This window comes from Gouania willdenowi, chromosome 12, assembly GCF_900634775.1.
Source record: "Gouania willdenowi chromosome 12, fGouWil2.1, whole genome shotgun sequence".
In the NCBI taxonomy this organism is placed as follows: Eukaryota; Metazoa; Chordata; class Actinopteri; order Blenniiformes; family Gobiesocidae; genus Gouania; species Gouania willdenowi.
The window spans coordinates 3,236,014-3,252,755 of NC_041055.1; the positions used below are offsets into that span (position 1 = coordinate 3,236,014).

At 39.7% G+C, this 16,742-nt stretch overlaps 1 protein-coding gene across 2 annotated transcripts; it reads right to left on the reverse strand.

Annotated features, from left to right (window-relative positions):
• Positions 1-202: 202 nt before the first annotated feature.
• Positions 203-16,588, reverse strand: slc25a25b (solute carrier family 25 member 25b). Of its 2 annotated transcripts, XM_028463262.1 has the most exons (10): positions 16,021-16,588; positions 9,466-9,592; positions 9,295-9,382; positions 7,854-7,889; positions 5,340-5,451; positions 2,743-3,054; positions 1,253-1,360; positions 1,019-1,186; positions 801-951; positions 203-703 (listed from the first exon to the last, which is right to left on the reverse strand). In XM_028463262.1, the coding sequence occupies exons 1-10, from the start codon at positions 16,252-16,254 to the stop codon at positions 519-521; spliced, it is 1,521 nt and encodes a 506-aa protein (XP_028319063.1). In that variant the 5' UTR covers positions 16,255-16,588; the 3' UTR covers positions 203-518. The 2 variants fall into 2 exon arrangements, with proteins under 2 accessions (XP_028319063.1, XP_028319064.1); XM_028463263.1 differs by lacking the exon at positions 7,854-7,889.
• Between the last annotated feature and the right edge of the window lie 154 nt (positions 16,589-16,742).

A 16,742-nucleotide genomic window follows, 5' to 3' on the forward strand; every position in this document is an offset into this window, starting at 1 on the left:
GGGATTTAATCCTTCAACCTTTAGTGTTTAGACACTGATCACAGCATGTGTGTGTTTGTGTGCAAGTGTTCTCTCTCCCTCTCTGTGTGTGTGTGCGTGCGTGCATGCGTGTTCTCTCTGTGTGCATGTGTGTGTGTTCTCTCTCCCTCTGTGTGTGTGTTCTCTCTCCCTCTCTGTGTGTGTGCGCGTGCGTGTGTGTTCACTCTCTCTCTCTGTGTGTGTATGTGTGTGTTCTCTCTCTCTGTGTGTGTGTGTGTGTGTGTGTTCTCTCTCTCTCTCTCTCTCTCTCTCTGTGTGTTCTCTCTGTGTGCATGTGTGTGTGTTCTCAGTGGTTCTTCAGGTTCCTTCAGTAGAACATATGAAGATGTGAACATTCTCCTGCTTTGGTCGATCACATGATCAGTAGAAACAGAAGCAGTGATTCTCCGTCAGCCTCTGAAGGCGGGGCTGTCGTCCTTCATCATCCATCGTCTCCTCCCATCCCAGAGGAAGGTCCTGTGGTCATGTGACGCTGCGGCTCACCTGGATTGGACGCCCAGGAAGATCTTGAGGTGCTCGTAGACCACGTAGCTGATGCTGACCGACGGGATGACCTTCATGAAGTTAGGGGTCAGACCTCGATAGAGGCCCGACAGGCCCTCAGTCCTCACTATGTGTCTGAATACACCCAACATGGTCATCTGAGGACCCCCCGCCACCGTGGCTGAAACACACACAGAGACACAGACAGTTTGAGGACCTTTGATGTGGACATAAACTGTACTTGAGGTAAACTGGGCGGGGCATGCGTGCTTACACACCTTGTGCCTGCATCCGTGTGCGTATCAGGGCCAGAGGGTAACTGGACAGTTGTCCACACGTACTGGACGTGGTTCCACAGGCCAGTAACACAAACACCCCTGGGTCAGCGCTGTCTGTGGCATAACGCTGCAGCCACCAGTTCTTCAGCGTCTGATGGAGAGAGCTGAGTCAGCACGAGCCAATCAGAATCATGTGTGTGTGTGTGTGTGTGTGTTACCTCATACACAGCTAGGTCGATGCCAGCGTACGGAATGATTCCCAACATATTGGGAACGTATCCTTTATAAAACGCAGTCACTCCTTCTTTCTGCAGCATGTGTTTGGCACAGTCTGTGATTCCAGCGTACTGACCCGTCCTCCTCAGAGCTAGGCGGGTCTTTAGGACCTACGGGGCCAGATGGAGGTTTAGGGCCATGACTAGTGGCTGCTGATGGATGGAGTGTGATCTCACCTCCATGGGGTAAATGCTGCTCTGAGCGAACGCTCCAGCCAGAGATCCTGCTACAAAGCGCTCACAGATCCCCAGAGTTTCCTGTTTACTGCCAATCAAACGTTTGATCTGTTGGACACATCATCATCATCATCATCATCATCATCATCATCCTTTAGTAACACTAAACAGCTCAAACCTCTCGTCACACATACACTCTGAGGTCAACACCTTACATGGAGTCATCCAATCAAAGTAGCTGCTGTTCTTCATGTGTAACAGACACAATATTAAGGGTCTGTACCAAGGTTGGTGTCAATTATAATTGTATAATAAGTGTAAATGTAATTTAAAAACTGACCTGTTATCATTAGAGATGCTAACAGAAAGCTAACACAAGAGGAAGGTTACATTTTATGAGCTTATTTATTAAAGGCTCAGTAATTGTGATTAATTGTAATTGAACATTAGTTATTGAGAACGAATAATTGAAGACATAATTGTAATTGAAAAATGTAACTGTTCTGTATTACGAAGCTATATTTCCACTTATCGAGCTAACTTTAGGGATTTATTCGGTGTGTGCTGTACTACGACGCTGGCCAACGTCTTACTGGGCTAAATCACCATGGTAACTTAGGCTGAATGCCTAACCCGGTCTGGACCGGGTTATAAAGTGGATCAGATCCGAGCGAGTACTAAAGTTCGGCCTCCTGACCAATCAGTTCTCTTTGAAAATGAGCTGCTCATTATGCATAATTAAGATAAATGCATTCCTTTCATTTATTGATGACATCCTTTCGGAAATGTATAGATGTATATCTGATGGGCTGATCTACAGTAGCTGATGAAACACTCTACATATGTACGGATTAATTAATTAATTCGTACATACGCTATAGCATCAGCAGGAACATATTACAGTGAAACCATGTGCTCTCATCCCAGTGTGTGTGTGATAAATGAAGGAGGTCTACCTGAATAGAAAGACGTCTGTGCTGTAATAAAGTGATCAGAGCGCTGTCCGTTTATCATCATGGATTAATATTATATAATCTCACACTTTTACACATTAACTGTGTCAGCACCTGTGTTCTTTTCTTCCTGCTATTACTGCAGCAACAGTGTTGTTTTTGATCTGAATTATTCCTCAATTGTGACATAAGTTGCTCTACACAGTTTCTAAGTGATTGTGATTGGTCTGACGCTGTATTTTCCACAAATCTTACAATTTCTCACAAACCTTTTCACAAAATTCCTCTAAATTACACAAAAAATTGGTAACAAAATAAATAATTGTTTTAGGTGAACTGAAGTGATATTAAAAACTAGGGCACAATGATGTTAGAATTGTGCTTTTTCCCCCTCACATATAATCTGTGGACAAATGGAACTAAAATGAGTTTGACACCCCTGCTCTACAGCTGTGATCTACTGTCCTCAGTCATCCCACTTCATACTAGCATGTACTTTAATAACAGTGTAAATAGTGATCAGTCGGTGTTGTGCACCTGTTCGTAGGCCATGAACTTGAGAGCGGACTCGGGGGCGATCTTGATGACGTTGATGCCGTTTCCTCTCCACAGGGACCTGACTCCTCCCTCTCTGATCATGTGTGCGAAGCCTCCAGCGATGCGCATGCTGTTGCTACGTGACGAGTGCACCTGCATCAGCACTTTGAGTCGGTCCAGAGGAGCCGTGCAGGTGCGAGACATGGCCCCCGCCCCGCCTCCGGCCACCAGGTGGCGCCACAGCATGCCGGTGTTCCTCTCCTCTGCCGTGAACTCATCAGGAACCAACAGACTCTCCCCAACGTCAAAGATCTGAAGAAGAACATTTTTCAGGTTAACAAACATCACAATAGAAAAACACTACAGTGTGTATGTATGGCAACAAGTCGTTTTAACATTTAAAGCACACACGTACGCTAAATTTACTTTTCTGTGCTTTAAACATGATAAAGTTCTATTAGGGCTTCAAACACATGCTCAAAGTGTTTTTTTCATTGATTCCATCAATCATTAGTTAGAGGGTGATTTGCTCCTTTCTTACTACAGGGTGAACACAAACACCTCGCTACAATTTGATGACACATTCCCACTTTGATGATGAATTTGACAGAGCACTAAGCTGGAGAAGCCACGCCTCCAGGAAGCTCTATGCCGTGATTGACATGTAAACAGACACTAATGTGAGCATTTCAGTGTCCTGCTATGTATGTATTTTCTACAGTCTATGTATGTACCGTGAACGCCTCTCCCCCACGCTTTGTTGCGTGTTTATAAAGCAGCATGAGCTCAGCTATGGAGTGGGTGGGAGGAGGGCGGGCCGTCCTCTGGGCGGGGAGGAGAAACGCCCACTCATGAATATGCATAAGTAGGACGCAAATCTGCCTGTTTGTGTAGAGTTGATCAGAAAGTGACTTTTCAGAGGCTAAAACTCTGGAAAACAGGCGAGTTTGTGAAAATAAACCTCAAATATTATGTTTTTAGAGTTCTTAGAACAAATGGAGAAAAATAGCATGACGTGACCTTTAAATGAATCAGTATTTGTTATTGTCGATATGTATAATTCATTTTCAACATGTTGTAATTCCAAGTCCACATGTCAGTAATGAAATTTTGACTACCGTAGTTGCAATTCTAATTATTGATATCTACAATTAAATTCTCACTAGTGAAAATGACCATTGTAGAAATCTGACACTTCATTACAAATAGTGAAAATGTCCCATTGATTTCCATTCAAATGTAATTGTAGATATCTACAATTACATTTGAATGTGTTACAATTCCAAGGCCACACATCCATAATTCAATTTTGACTAGTTGCAATGTTAATAGTTAGGGATGTAACGATTAATCGTAAGGCAGTTCAAAATCGATTCATAGGTATCACGATTCACATCGATACTTTGAAAATTGAATCGCAGTACTTTTTTTAAACAGCAGAGGGCGCTATATATTTATCCCTTCTCTTGTCCAGCAGTGTACCGGCGGGCGGAATCTGCTACTATTTTCTTTCTGGCCGCCTTCTACTCTTACATGTTAATGTTACATGTTAATAAATGATTCCTTGCCCCTTTAGCACCGAAAGAATATTTGTAATATTACGTGAATATCTGTAAAAGTCACGTTATTCTATTAGCTCTGTCTGCTAGCATAGCATCTCTTCTTCGCTGCTAGATTAGCTGCATGCCAACCGGCCATTGGGTTACCAGCGCCCTCTGCTGGTTCAAACAATTATCTGACGTAAATCAGTGCAATGACTTTTTTTTTTTAAAGTCCAATTGTTAAGGCACAAAATACATTTTCAGTTGCACTTTTAAAAAGAAAAAGAACTATTATGCAGTTTTGGATTATTTACTCTAGAACCAGAATTTAAATGAATAAGCTTCTTCTTCATTTGTATTATTCCTTTATTTATTTCATTGAAGATTTATTTTTAGTCAAATTGCATTGTTTTGAATAGTTTATCATGGGATTATTTTGACAATTAAAAATAAAAGGAAAACACAGTATTTTCTAGTTTTTTTTCCCAAAAAAAAATAAAGGAATATTTTTCAGTCATCATTTGACTACAGTCCCATTTTGTAAAATAAATCGTGAGAGAATCGTATCGGAAGTTGAGTGAATCGTTACATCCCTATTAATAGTTAACATCAACAATTCAATTTTCACTATTCATAATGTTCTTACTTTTCATAAATTGAATTGTTGATGTCGGTAATTTAATTCTGACTCGTTACAATGTTTTTTTTAACATGTGGAAATTGAATTGTAGATATCTATAACTGTTATTCTTACATGAAGTAAAGGAATTACTAACATCTGTATGAGTTTTAACTAGTCAGAATGTAATTACTACATGTGAAAATATAATATAAATGTCAAAATTGTTTTCCAAATATCTACAATTAACATTATGACAAGTGAAAAATACATTTTGAAATGTCGAAATGTAATTCCCACTAGTGAAAACCAAAAGTGCAACTATTAAGCTCCACTGATTGAATGTAAAAATGGCTTGCCATACAGTGTGTGTGCGTGTGCGTACAGTGTGTGTGTCTCAGATGAATGCAAACACAGTGACAGGTGCAGGGCAGTACCGTGGAGTGTTTCCAGTGCAGGATGATCTCTGGGATGTTTTCTGCTGGATGGAGGAGGTGATAATCCCTCCACTCGTCCCAGTCGATGGTCATGGTGCCGTTTTTATCCATCCTGGGAAACGAAGAGGAGAAAAGGTGAGTGTGTCATTCCATGTCATTTCTAGTGAAAAACTAATAAACAATAAGTTATTATAAGACACAAAGGCGAGCTACAATGGATTCCAGTTGTGAAATAACCTAAAGTTGGGATACAAAATGAAAATAAAGAAGTTGCATAGAAAAAATAGTTTGATATCCAAATAAAGAGTAACCTTTATATTATAAATTAAAACAGATATCAGAATTTTTCTTACGTTTTCACATGCAGTTATAGGCCAATGACAATAATTAAAAAAACAACATATTTTTTTTATATTTCAACAGCATGTCACCCAATAATCAATGCATAAATGCGACTAATCAATGATGTCAACAGTCTATGTTCATAACTCAAAGCTGATTAAACTACAGGGAGCTGAGACATATGCTAAGTAGTTTACTGAAGGTCCAAACTTGTTCCAAACCCGACAAACTTTTTTCCAGTTTTGAGGGTGTGGCATGTCCACCAGATAGAATGTATAGTAGATTTGAGAGAGTAGATGGAGCTGTATTATTATACCACATTACAGTTTCCTATGTGATATTAGAAGATGAAAATGGAAGAAAAATCAACACATACCCTCCTCACTAAGTTGTCCATATCTCAGAAAGTCTTCGTTTAATCAAACTAAAAATGTACTGAGTGCCTATTAAATTATTTAGGAATTTTTAGAGACCAAAGTGTGTGTCATGTCCTGAATATTTGTTGAAACTAGTGCAGTGCCCGTAGGAAGTATGTCGTGCTATAGAAAAGTGGGAGGTTAAGTAGCTTTTTCATGGATGGTTTACATGGGAGCTTTAATTCCTCTTTAATTCAGAATAAAAGTTAAATCATCTTTAAACTAACCATGTTAACACTCGATTCCTAATGCAAATTTAATTCTGAATTACACACGCGCGCACACAAAACTGACTTTGCACACCCTTGAACTAGGCAGTGGCCATGTTGAAAGTCTCAGATCCATCTGAGCCTAATTCAGAGATATTGCACGCACACACGCACACACACACCTTTAATAGAGAGATAAACATGAACCATTTCATCATAAGTGTTTTTTCTGAATCACCCTCTGGGTCAGATCAGTGCACGGGTGTCGAAGGTTAAAGCTCTGAATGTGTGTGTGTGTGTGTGTGTGTGTGTGTAATCATAGAAACACAAAGAACACACAACATGTAACAACTGCACGGTTTTAGTGAACAAATAACAATCAACTAAATTATGATTTAAAACAGAAAATGATAAAATAGTATAAATAAGCCCAGAAGTGAGCAGCAGGTGACAACAAAACACCTGCGACGCGTTGAAAAGATGTCGTGTGTTTGTGTTTCTAAGTTTCCTGCTGAGTGAGGACGCCATTGTAGAAATGTTTGGAAATGTTAAACCATTTCTACATTTTAACAAGTTGATTTAACACATTTTGATCGTTTCATATTGAACTCATCTGCCAGTGCACGGGAACATGACATCATCCCTCGACTATTGTACAAGAATTTTACAAGCATAGCGGTCACAAAAAGATGGCACTACATGTAGAGTTAGAGTTAGAGTTCTGATGTCACCTTGTGTTTTGGTGTCATTTTTATTTTGAATTTGTTTATTTTAATGTGTTTTTGGACCACGTTTGTGTATTTTTGTTTGTTTGTGTGTTTCACAAGTGCATTTTGTGCATTTTACTTTAAGGGCTGCAGAAAATTAGGTTGTGAGTTGCCCACGTCAGAAAATTATTAGATTTTGTGAAAGATAAAATAAAGACTTATTGTCACTAAAATAAACAAACACTGTGAGCCGTCCTTATGATTAATATTTGATGATGTCACTGTTTGGATGAAACTGAGCTCCAGTCTGTAAAAGCAGTCTGAAGCTATGTTTGGTCCACAGACCTCATGTTGAACACATGCACTGCAGTGCTTCAATGTGACCTGATAAATGATGAGCAGCACATGATTCCACATGAAGCACAAACAGCCACAACATTAGAACTCACAACGTTCTCTGCAGCACTCACAGCAGGAAAGCAGAGCTTCTCAACGTGTGGATCAGGACCCAATAATGGCCTGCAAACCCATTTTTAAAAAAATTATTTATACATATATATTTTTGAATGATATTATCATATTTATATATATTTATATTTTAATATAATATCATTACATGTATTTCAGGTAGATTTGGTGGATGATTGTTCATCGTAGAGTTGAGAACCACTGCTCGAATATCAGCATGCTTTCCAGATAATGGTTGTTTTCCAGTGAAACCAGTAAACAACCATCAACTGGACACAATTAATTTAACTCAAAATTATTTATATATTTACAATATATAATATATATATATTATAAGATAAAATGGGGCTTCATGCAGCAGCTGTAACTTACTGCAGGACAGGGGCCGCTCTCTGACCCCGCCTTATTCTGGGAGCAGAGCGCAACGAGGAGAAACACACAGGTTAACACACACATGTTAAAGTGCTCACTGTGCTACCTAAACCCTAAACCCTCCCTGGGTTCTACACCATGACTGTCCACTGTTCCTCAGGGAACACATTTAATGTATGTAGCTGTACATATATGACGATTAAGTGTAAATTATTATCATTATTATTATTACTAGTGCAGTGTCCGTAGGAAGTATGTCTTGCTATAGAAAAGTGGGAGGTTTAATATTTAGCACTGTAATATATGCTACATATATATATAGTGTAATAGCCTATTTTTATTTTTATTTTATTCTTTATTATTATTATTATTATTACTCATTTTAGTTACAAATGTTATTCACTGAGGTCACCTGCTGATCAATATTTATGAGGTGTGTGTTTAGGATATTAGATCCACTCTAAAAGCCCTTTGTGCAGTCACTTATGTAGATTCTACACAGTTTTCAACTTATCCAGAGTTGCCATGACTACCTTTCAATATTGAGCTGTTCTGCAAAGATGCATTTAAGACAATTTTATGAAATAATTTATGAACGGTATCATTGCAGTCCAAACAAATCCAACGTTGCACACCCATGAATGAAGCAGCAGCCATGTTGAAAGTCTCAGGTCAATCTGAGCCTGATTCGCAGAGATATTTGAGGAACAGACAGACAGAGACATTATTTGCTTTATAGATAAATAACCCAGTATTAACCAGTGTAACCAGTATAAACCAGTTTAACTTATACAAACCAGTCCAACCACTATAAACCAGCCTAACCAGTATAAATCAATCTAACCAGTGTAATCAGTATAAACCAGAATAAAGTAATTTAACAAATATAAACCAGTATAAACCAGTCTAACCTATATAACCAGTATGAACCAGTGTAACCTTTATAAACCAGCCTAACCTGTATAAACCAGTGTGAACCAGTGTAACCTTTATAAACCAGTGTGAACCAGTGTAACCAAGATAAACCAGTAAAACCCAGTGTAAGTCAGTGTAACCAATATAACCATTATAAATATTATAAACCAGTATACAGACTGGGAGAGTTGAACAATCCTTCTCTGTGTCAAACAGCATCAGCAGCTCCCAGTTTCACTGCTGTTCTGCTCAAACTGGTGTCTGTGTTAACTGATGACTAGCTAACACTCAGACTCCGTCACCAGTTAACACGATCACCAGCTGGTTTCGAACACCAGTGGAGTTAGCGAGTGTCAGCTACTTCTAACTAGTCAGTACTCAACAGCACTGAGTGTTCGTCACTGTGTGGAACCAATGAGGATGTACGTATGTGATGGTTGTAGGGACGCTGTGATTGGTCAGCAGAGTGAGAAAGAGGCAGTGATTGGATGAAGCTACAGAGCAGATGCAGAACCACAGGTCTCACCTCCTCAGGATCTTCTGAGCTTGTTCCTCAGAGATGTTCACGCCCAGTTCACGCAGCGACTGCATGATCTCCTGAGAGTCGATCTGCCCTAAAGACGCAGAGATCAGCCAATCAGCATCAGCCCACACAGCCCCTGAACAACCCCCCCCACCCCCCCCCCGCCCTCCTCACCATCGTTCTTCCTGTCCATACTCTTAAAGACCAGCCGCAGCTTCTTCTCGTGGTCTCTGAGGTAATGAACAAACTCCTGGAAGTCCAGCTGTCCATCCAGGTCTTTGTCTCCTGCTTTCACGATTTTCTATCAAACACAAACAGAACATTTTTGTTGTTTGTATCTTTACTGTTTTGTGTGCTTTTCTTGTCGTTTTGTGTTTTTGTTACCATCTTGTGCATTACTTGTTCTTGTTGCTTTTTAATGTGTTTTTGTTGTTGTTTTGTGTGTTTTTGTTGTCTAATATTCCTGTAAATAAGTACCTAAGCCTAAACAGAAGTCCTACAGCTGCTCCATAAGTTTAACTCTGTTTAAAGGAGGATGTCCATCGTGTCCACGTCTCTTCTGAAGGCGTCTCCTGTCCTCTTTGTGTCTTGTTCTTCTCTCTGATACCAGTGCAACGTGGACCAGTGATGGTCCCATTAGGCAGCTGGTTATAATGGTTTATGTTCCGTCCTACCTGTTGAGGTGTTGGAGGAACCTCCATGATGAGCTCAGTGATCTGTAGATCATCACTGGTCTGTGTATCCGTCCTCTGTAGACCAGTTTGAGTCCCTGTGATATTCCCAGTCTGACTCTCCTCTGAGGACTGGTCTCCATCAGCACACAACGCTCTGCTTAGAAGTCTGTGAAACATTAAGTCCAGCACGTCCTGCAGCATCTTTTAACCCTGAACTGGTTTGAAAACCAGTTCCTCACAGTAGGAGAGAGTGTAAAAGTTTATCAGGAGCCTTCAGCCCTCTACGGGACACCAACCACCAATGAAGAGTGTCAGAGAGCATCTGAAAACCTGCAGCCTCACTGCAGCCCCACCCAGCCAATCACAGCAGCCCTCACTGACAGGTCCAGCTGCTGAGTCACAGCCAATCAGCCAATAAAAAGACAGGACAGGAGCAGCCAGAGGACTTCCCTTCATCCTGCTGCACAGCATCACTCAGCACACACGCACGCACGCGCACACACACACACACACACACACACACACACACACACACACACACACACACACACACACACACACACACACACACACACACACACACACACACACACACACACACACACACACACACACACACACACACACACACACACACACACACACACACACACACACACACACACACACACACGATGACATCATCAGACTCACTGAGCGTTAGCATGACTCAAACCTTTAAAGCAGGTGTTCTCAACCTTGGGGTCAGAACCCCATTTGGGGTCACCAGCTGCCTTCAAGAAACTAAGAATATTTTTTTAACCATTTTACTTATGTTTTTTTGCAACTACACCAAACTTGACATATTTTAATCTTTTTTCATCACTTTTTCTTACCATATTTTTTCTCCTTTTAATGTATTTTTGCTACATTACTCCTGTCACTACAGGGTGAAATTTCTATGCCCTTTCTCCAAACTTTTTCCACTTTCAAGAAATGATCAGGACTTATAAACCCTCTCCACCTAATGTCACATGTTGACCCATTCACCATTTGTCATGCCCATTATTTTCCAATTTAAAATAATTGTCACTTTGACACTTTGAACCCTTTTTCTGTCTGTTTTTGGCCACTCTAATTTGCAACTTTTAACCAATTTCTGTGGTTATTAAAATCCCATTTTATTAGTGATTAAAACAAGGATTTACATCTTTAACATGTCTATATTAATAATAAACGTTCCTGTATAACAGTGGATATTATTCAGATGAATAAATAAATGTGGTTATCACAGATTCATAGAACAATAGACCATCATTTTGCTGACTTTATGGATGGACCCCAAAAATCTCTCCCCTTTATTCCCCCTTATAGAGGGGGTCCCCGCTCTCTGGAACCTTTATTTTGGGGGTCAGGGGCTGAAAAGGTTGAGAACCACTGGTTTAAAGGGGAGGTATGATGAAGTTCAGTTTCCTCCCTCCCTTGTTATTCCACATTTTGTAAAACGTCGGCTCCAAACAAGCGAGTTGGATTTTGCCCGGCGTGCGACGTCACCTACCGGAAACTCGTCCTCCTGACAATCCTCTCTCCTCCTACCATGGACATAATACACGCCTCCTAGAATATGAGCTCCTCCCTCTCAAACTATCTTACAGCCAAAACAAACACTTCGGATTAGTTTAGAATATAAATTAGGGATGTAACGATTCACTCAACTCCCGATACGATTCGATTCACGATACTGGGTTCACGATACGATTCTCTCATGATTTTTTCATTTACAAAATGGGACTGTAGACAAATTTTTTTTGGGGGAAAAAAACTAGAAAATACTGTATTATTTTCCTTTTATTTTTCATTGTCAAAAGAATTCCTTGATAAACTATTCAAAACAATGCAATTTATCTAAAAATAAATCTTGAATTAAATAAATAAAGGAATAATACCAATGAAAATGAAGCCTATTAATTTAAATTCTGGTTCTATAATAAACAATGCAAAACTGCATAATAGTTCTTTTTCTTTTTAAAAGTGCAACTGAAAATGTATTTTGTGCCTTAACAATTGGACTTTAAAAAAAAAAAAAACCGTCATTGCACTGATTTACGTCATATTTGTTTGGACCAGCAGAGGGTGCTGGTAACACAGTGGTCGGTTGGCATGCAGATATTCTAGCAGTGAAGAAGAGATGCTATGCTAGCAGACAGAGCTAATAGAAAAACGTGACTTTTACAGATATTCAAGTAATATTACAGATATTCTTTCGGTGCTAAAGGGGTAATAAATCATTTATTAACATATATAAGAGTAGAAGGCAGCCAGAAAGAAAGTATTAGCAGACTCCGCCCACCGCCAACACTTCCGGATAGCCCCCTCTGCTGGTTAAAAAAAGTACTGCGATTCAATTGTCAGAAAATCGATATCAACCGTGATACCTATGAATCGATTTTTAACTGCCTTACGATTAATCGTTACATCCCTAATATATATTATAGTTTATTGCCATATATGTTAATGCAAACTGCACTACTTTTTCTGCTGCTTGTGTCTGCGATCATTGCGATCATGTTGGGAGTCACTGCTCAGAGCCACGGCCATTGTTTACTATTGATGTGAATCTCTGGGTGTCTCACGATTCGATTCAAAAATCGATTCTCGATTCAAAAATTGATACAATGCATAGTGTGTTAAGGCAAATTATGGCATCAAAACAATACAGTTTGCGTAAGACAATTTTAAATAAACTGATTCCAATGGTGTATTCACACAAAGGTAAACTTAAGACAAAAGGTCACATTTATTTATGCTAAACAAATAAAAACTTGCTGTACAAGAAAAAACTTGCATAAATAAAATTGCCAAATAAAACCTTAGGCCAGCTGCCCCTTTCTTCCAGAAGTAAGTCTTAACTCTCAGTGACTACAAGAATTTTATGATTGCTTTCATTCTGTACTTTGTCTGTTTATTTTTTGTTGTTTTGGTTTTGTGTTTCTACTCGTATTGTTTGACTTGCAAAAAATAAATAAATAAATTAAAAAAAATACATTTTTGAAGTTTATGAATCTATTCAGAATTGTGGATGATTAGAATCGTGATTCTTATGTGAATCGATTTTTCCCCTACTGTTTACAAACATCGGCTGTTAGCTGGCCGTGCTAATGCTACACCAGCCAATGCAGCGAGACCCAACATCCCTCGTGATTCGTGAACTAAGGAAACAACAGGGATGTCGTGCTGGGATGTTTACCGATTCGTGGCAGTCACAGCGCTAACACCGGACTCGGTTGTGAATTGGATGGCTTCCAACTTTTACGCAGCAACAGGACGTTGGAGAGTGGTAAGCAGAAAGGAGGGGGTTTGGCTGTGTTTGTGAATGATAGATGGTGTAATCCGCGCCACATCACTATCAAGGTGCAGTTTTGTAGTGAGGATATTTGTGTGTGCGCCCCTGAGGAGGAAGAGGATATTCAGCCGCTGAGGGGATGAAGGTCCACCTTCACATCATAGAACAGTGTTCGTCTAACTCAAAATCACAACAGCCACTTAAATAGCCACGTGTTTCACTGTAATGTGCAGTTTTTTGGCTGAAAACAATGACAACAGTGAGCATAGCAAAAGATAATTGCTAGTGATCAGCTGTTGTGTGGATAGCGTCTACAGACACACCTACTCATGAATATGCATAAGTAAGCCTGGAATCATCCCTTTTTACAATTGCTCTGAAAATAAACCTCAAATACTATGTCGTGGTTCTTAGAACAAATGGAGATGGGTGAAAAATAGCATGATACTGGACCTTTAAAGCCAATGTCCTGTGGGGTTCCTCAGGGCTCTGTTCTTGGACCTCTTCTGTTTAGCCTTTATATGCTTCCTTTAGGACAAATGTTACAGAACTGTAAGATTGATTATCAGAGCTACGCAGATGACAACTATATCTACCACTGAACCCAGATGACTATGGTCCCATTGAGGTGTTGTGTGACTGCTTAGAAAAAGTAAACTGTTGGATGAGTGAAAACTTCCTTCAACTAAACCATGACAAGATGGAGGTGATTGTCTTTGGTAACAAGGAAAAGAGGACTGCTGTCAGCAAGTATCTGAGTCTGGATCTTTAAAAGATAAAGACCAAGTCAAAAACCTTGGTGTTCTGATTGACTCAGATCTGACATTCAGCAGTCAGACTCAGAAAGATCAGGAGAAACTGGTCCATGCTTTTATCTCCAACAGACTGGACTATTGTAATGGTCTTCATCAAACATCTACAGCTGGTTCAGAACGCTGCAGCTCAGGTCTGAACCAGAACAAAGAGATCAGAACACGTTACTCCAGTTTTAAAGTCTTTACATTGGCTCCCAGTCAGCCTCAGAATAGACTTTAAAGTTCTGCTGCTGGTGTATAAATGTGGTCCAGAATACATCAGTGACATGTTAGTCAGGTATGAACCCAGCAGGTCTCTCAGATCTATGGACACAGGTCAGATAGTGGAGCCCAGAGCTCACAGTAAACATGGTGATGCTGTTTTTAGTTGTTATGCTGCAAAGAAGTGGAACAAACTGCAGCAGAGCTGAAGTCAGCATCACATGTGAACATTTGTAAATCAAAGTTAAAGGAACTATTTTTCTCTACTGCATATGATTGAGAGAGAGATTTTTGGTCATGTTGTTGATGTAATGTGTTTGTTTATGATTTTAAATGTTTTTGCTGCTGATTTTAATGTTCTCGTTGTACTTTTTGATCATATTGTAAAGCACATTGAGTTACATTGTTTATGAAATGCGCTATACAAATACATTTGCCTTGCCTAAAGAACAAATGGGGAAAACTATTTCATATTGTTTATTATTTTGTTGTTATATTTCTACACATTCACAGGGCTAGATCTGGGTACTGAACTTATGTTCTTTTCCAACCGTGGCACAAACACGTTAATGCTACGTGGGATCAAAAGATGCCTCATCTTTCAGTGCTAACTTTTGCTTTTTAGGAGTTGAAGATCTAAATGTCACGTGACACGTGGGTGACGAACACACAGACGGGCTCCGTGTATCAGTGTGTGCTTTCAAAGCAGTGAAAGGTCAAAAGTGTGACTGTTTTATTAGGATTGATGCCAATAGGGTTTGACGCAGTGTTTGACGCGGTTATGAAGGAAAATACAAATAATTGTTTATCTGTGAATAAATACACTTCTAATGTGTGTTTAAGCAGATGCTGCTCGACCTCTAATGATCTTCTGTTTCTTAGAATTCATTAAATGAACAAGTGAGCCTACATTCTACTGCTTTCACACATGATCTAATATGAGTTTAAGTGTTGATGTGCAATAATCAAAGAGATTTAAAAAAAAAAACAAAAACATTTGTTTAAGCTAAAGCTGCTCTTCTTGTACATGTAGAACATGCTGCTTGCTGATTGGTCAGTCAAACAAGTTCAGTTGCATTTTTTGTCCAATGGCAATAAAGACTTAACTTTTATCAATGAGCTCATTTTTTAAATATGAACTGGTTTGGTTTTGATTTTATGACTAAAAACACTTTCAGTACAAACTACAAAATAAAGTCATAATGAGGAGATGATGATTAGACGTAAAATAAGAATAAAAAAGACTATACGAATACAAATATAGCTTTGATCTATTACTTAAAACGTTTGATTATTAAGTATTAGAAACTAGCTTTACATTTAGGTTTAGTGTAGTTTGTTGTGAAGATATTTTGTTTGTTTTGGGGAGTTTGTGAAGATAGTTTGTTTTGTTGGTTTAGTGTAGTTTGTTAAGTGTAGTTTGTTTGTTTGTTAAGTGTAGTTTGTTGTGTAAATGGAGTTTATTGGTTTTGTGTAGATTGAGTTTGTTTTGTGTTTTGTTTATGTTTGTGACTGTGTAAATCATTTGTTTGTGTAGTTTTTTATGTTAATTTTAGCTATAATTCATGATTGTCTCGCTTGTTTTTCTGTAGTTTGTTTATGTTTTTCTGTAGTTTGTTTATGTTTTTAGTAGTTTGTTTTGTGTAGATGGAGTTTGTTGGTTTTGTGTACTTGTGTGTCGGTAGCGGCTCACTGACCGACCGACTGACTGACTCACCCTGAGCTCGTGCTCTGTCCGGTGCACTCCGAGCTTCCTCAGACCGACGGTCAGGTCGTTGACGCAGATACCTCCGTCTCCGTTAACGTCCAGAATCTGGAAGAGGACCTTGAGCCGGTGATGCTCCCGTCCCGAGCACAGCTCACAGACCCGGTCAGTGGCCGTCTGTGACCGGCACGGACACAGCTCGTCACCGAGCACGGGAGGCACGCGGGAGTCGTGATGGTGCATCATGGGGCCGTAAATGCGTCACGGACCGTCCCAGTAAATCCCGAAGCCCGCCGCGAGCTCCCGTGACCGCTCTGTCACCTCATCTGGTTACTATTACCAGGTTACGGTGATCCGGTCATCATTATCCGGTTACCGATATCCTCTCTGAGGGCGGTCCACGAGGACAGCAGCCGTCCAATCGGCTTCAGTCACAAAGTTCACCGGGTTTAGTCACATAGAACACCGAGAACACCAGTTAACCGAGAAAACACCGTAAACACCGAAGCAATAACGGCAACTCGGTTGCTTCTCAAACCTGTGACATTTCCTGTCGGAGATAAACCGGCGTTCTCAAATCCCGCGATACACTCCGAGATTACCGTAGTAGACGTCAGTTGTGACGTCACCAGAAACAATATTTCTTTTTTACACAAATAAACACACATTAATACGGAGCTATATTTTGCCCTAATTATCCAATAAAAAAATGTCGTTTATTGAACAATAAAGAC

Coding starts and splice junctions, on each gene's coding strand:
- slc25a25b (XM_028463262.1), bottom strand. CDS start 16,254: ATGATGCACCATCACGACTCCCGCGTGCCTCCCGTGCTCGGTGACGAG. Junction 1,361..2,742: donor AGTTCATGGCCTACGAACAG/GTGCACAACACC, acceptor TGTGTCCAACAG/ATCAAACGTTTGATTGGCAG. Junction 1,187..1,252: donor GCAGCATTTACCCCATGGAG/GTGAGATCACAC, acceptor CTGGCCCCGTAG/GTCCTAAAGACCCGCCTAGC.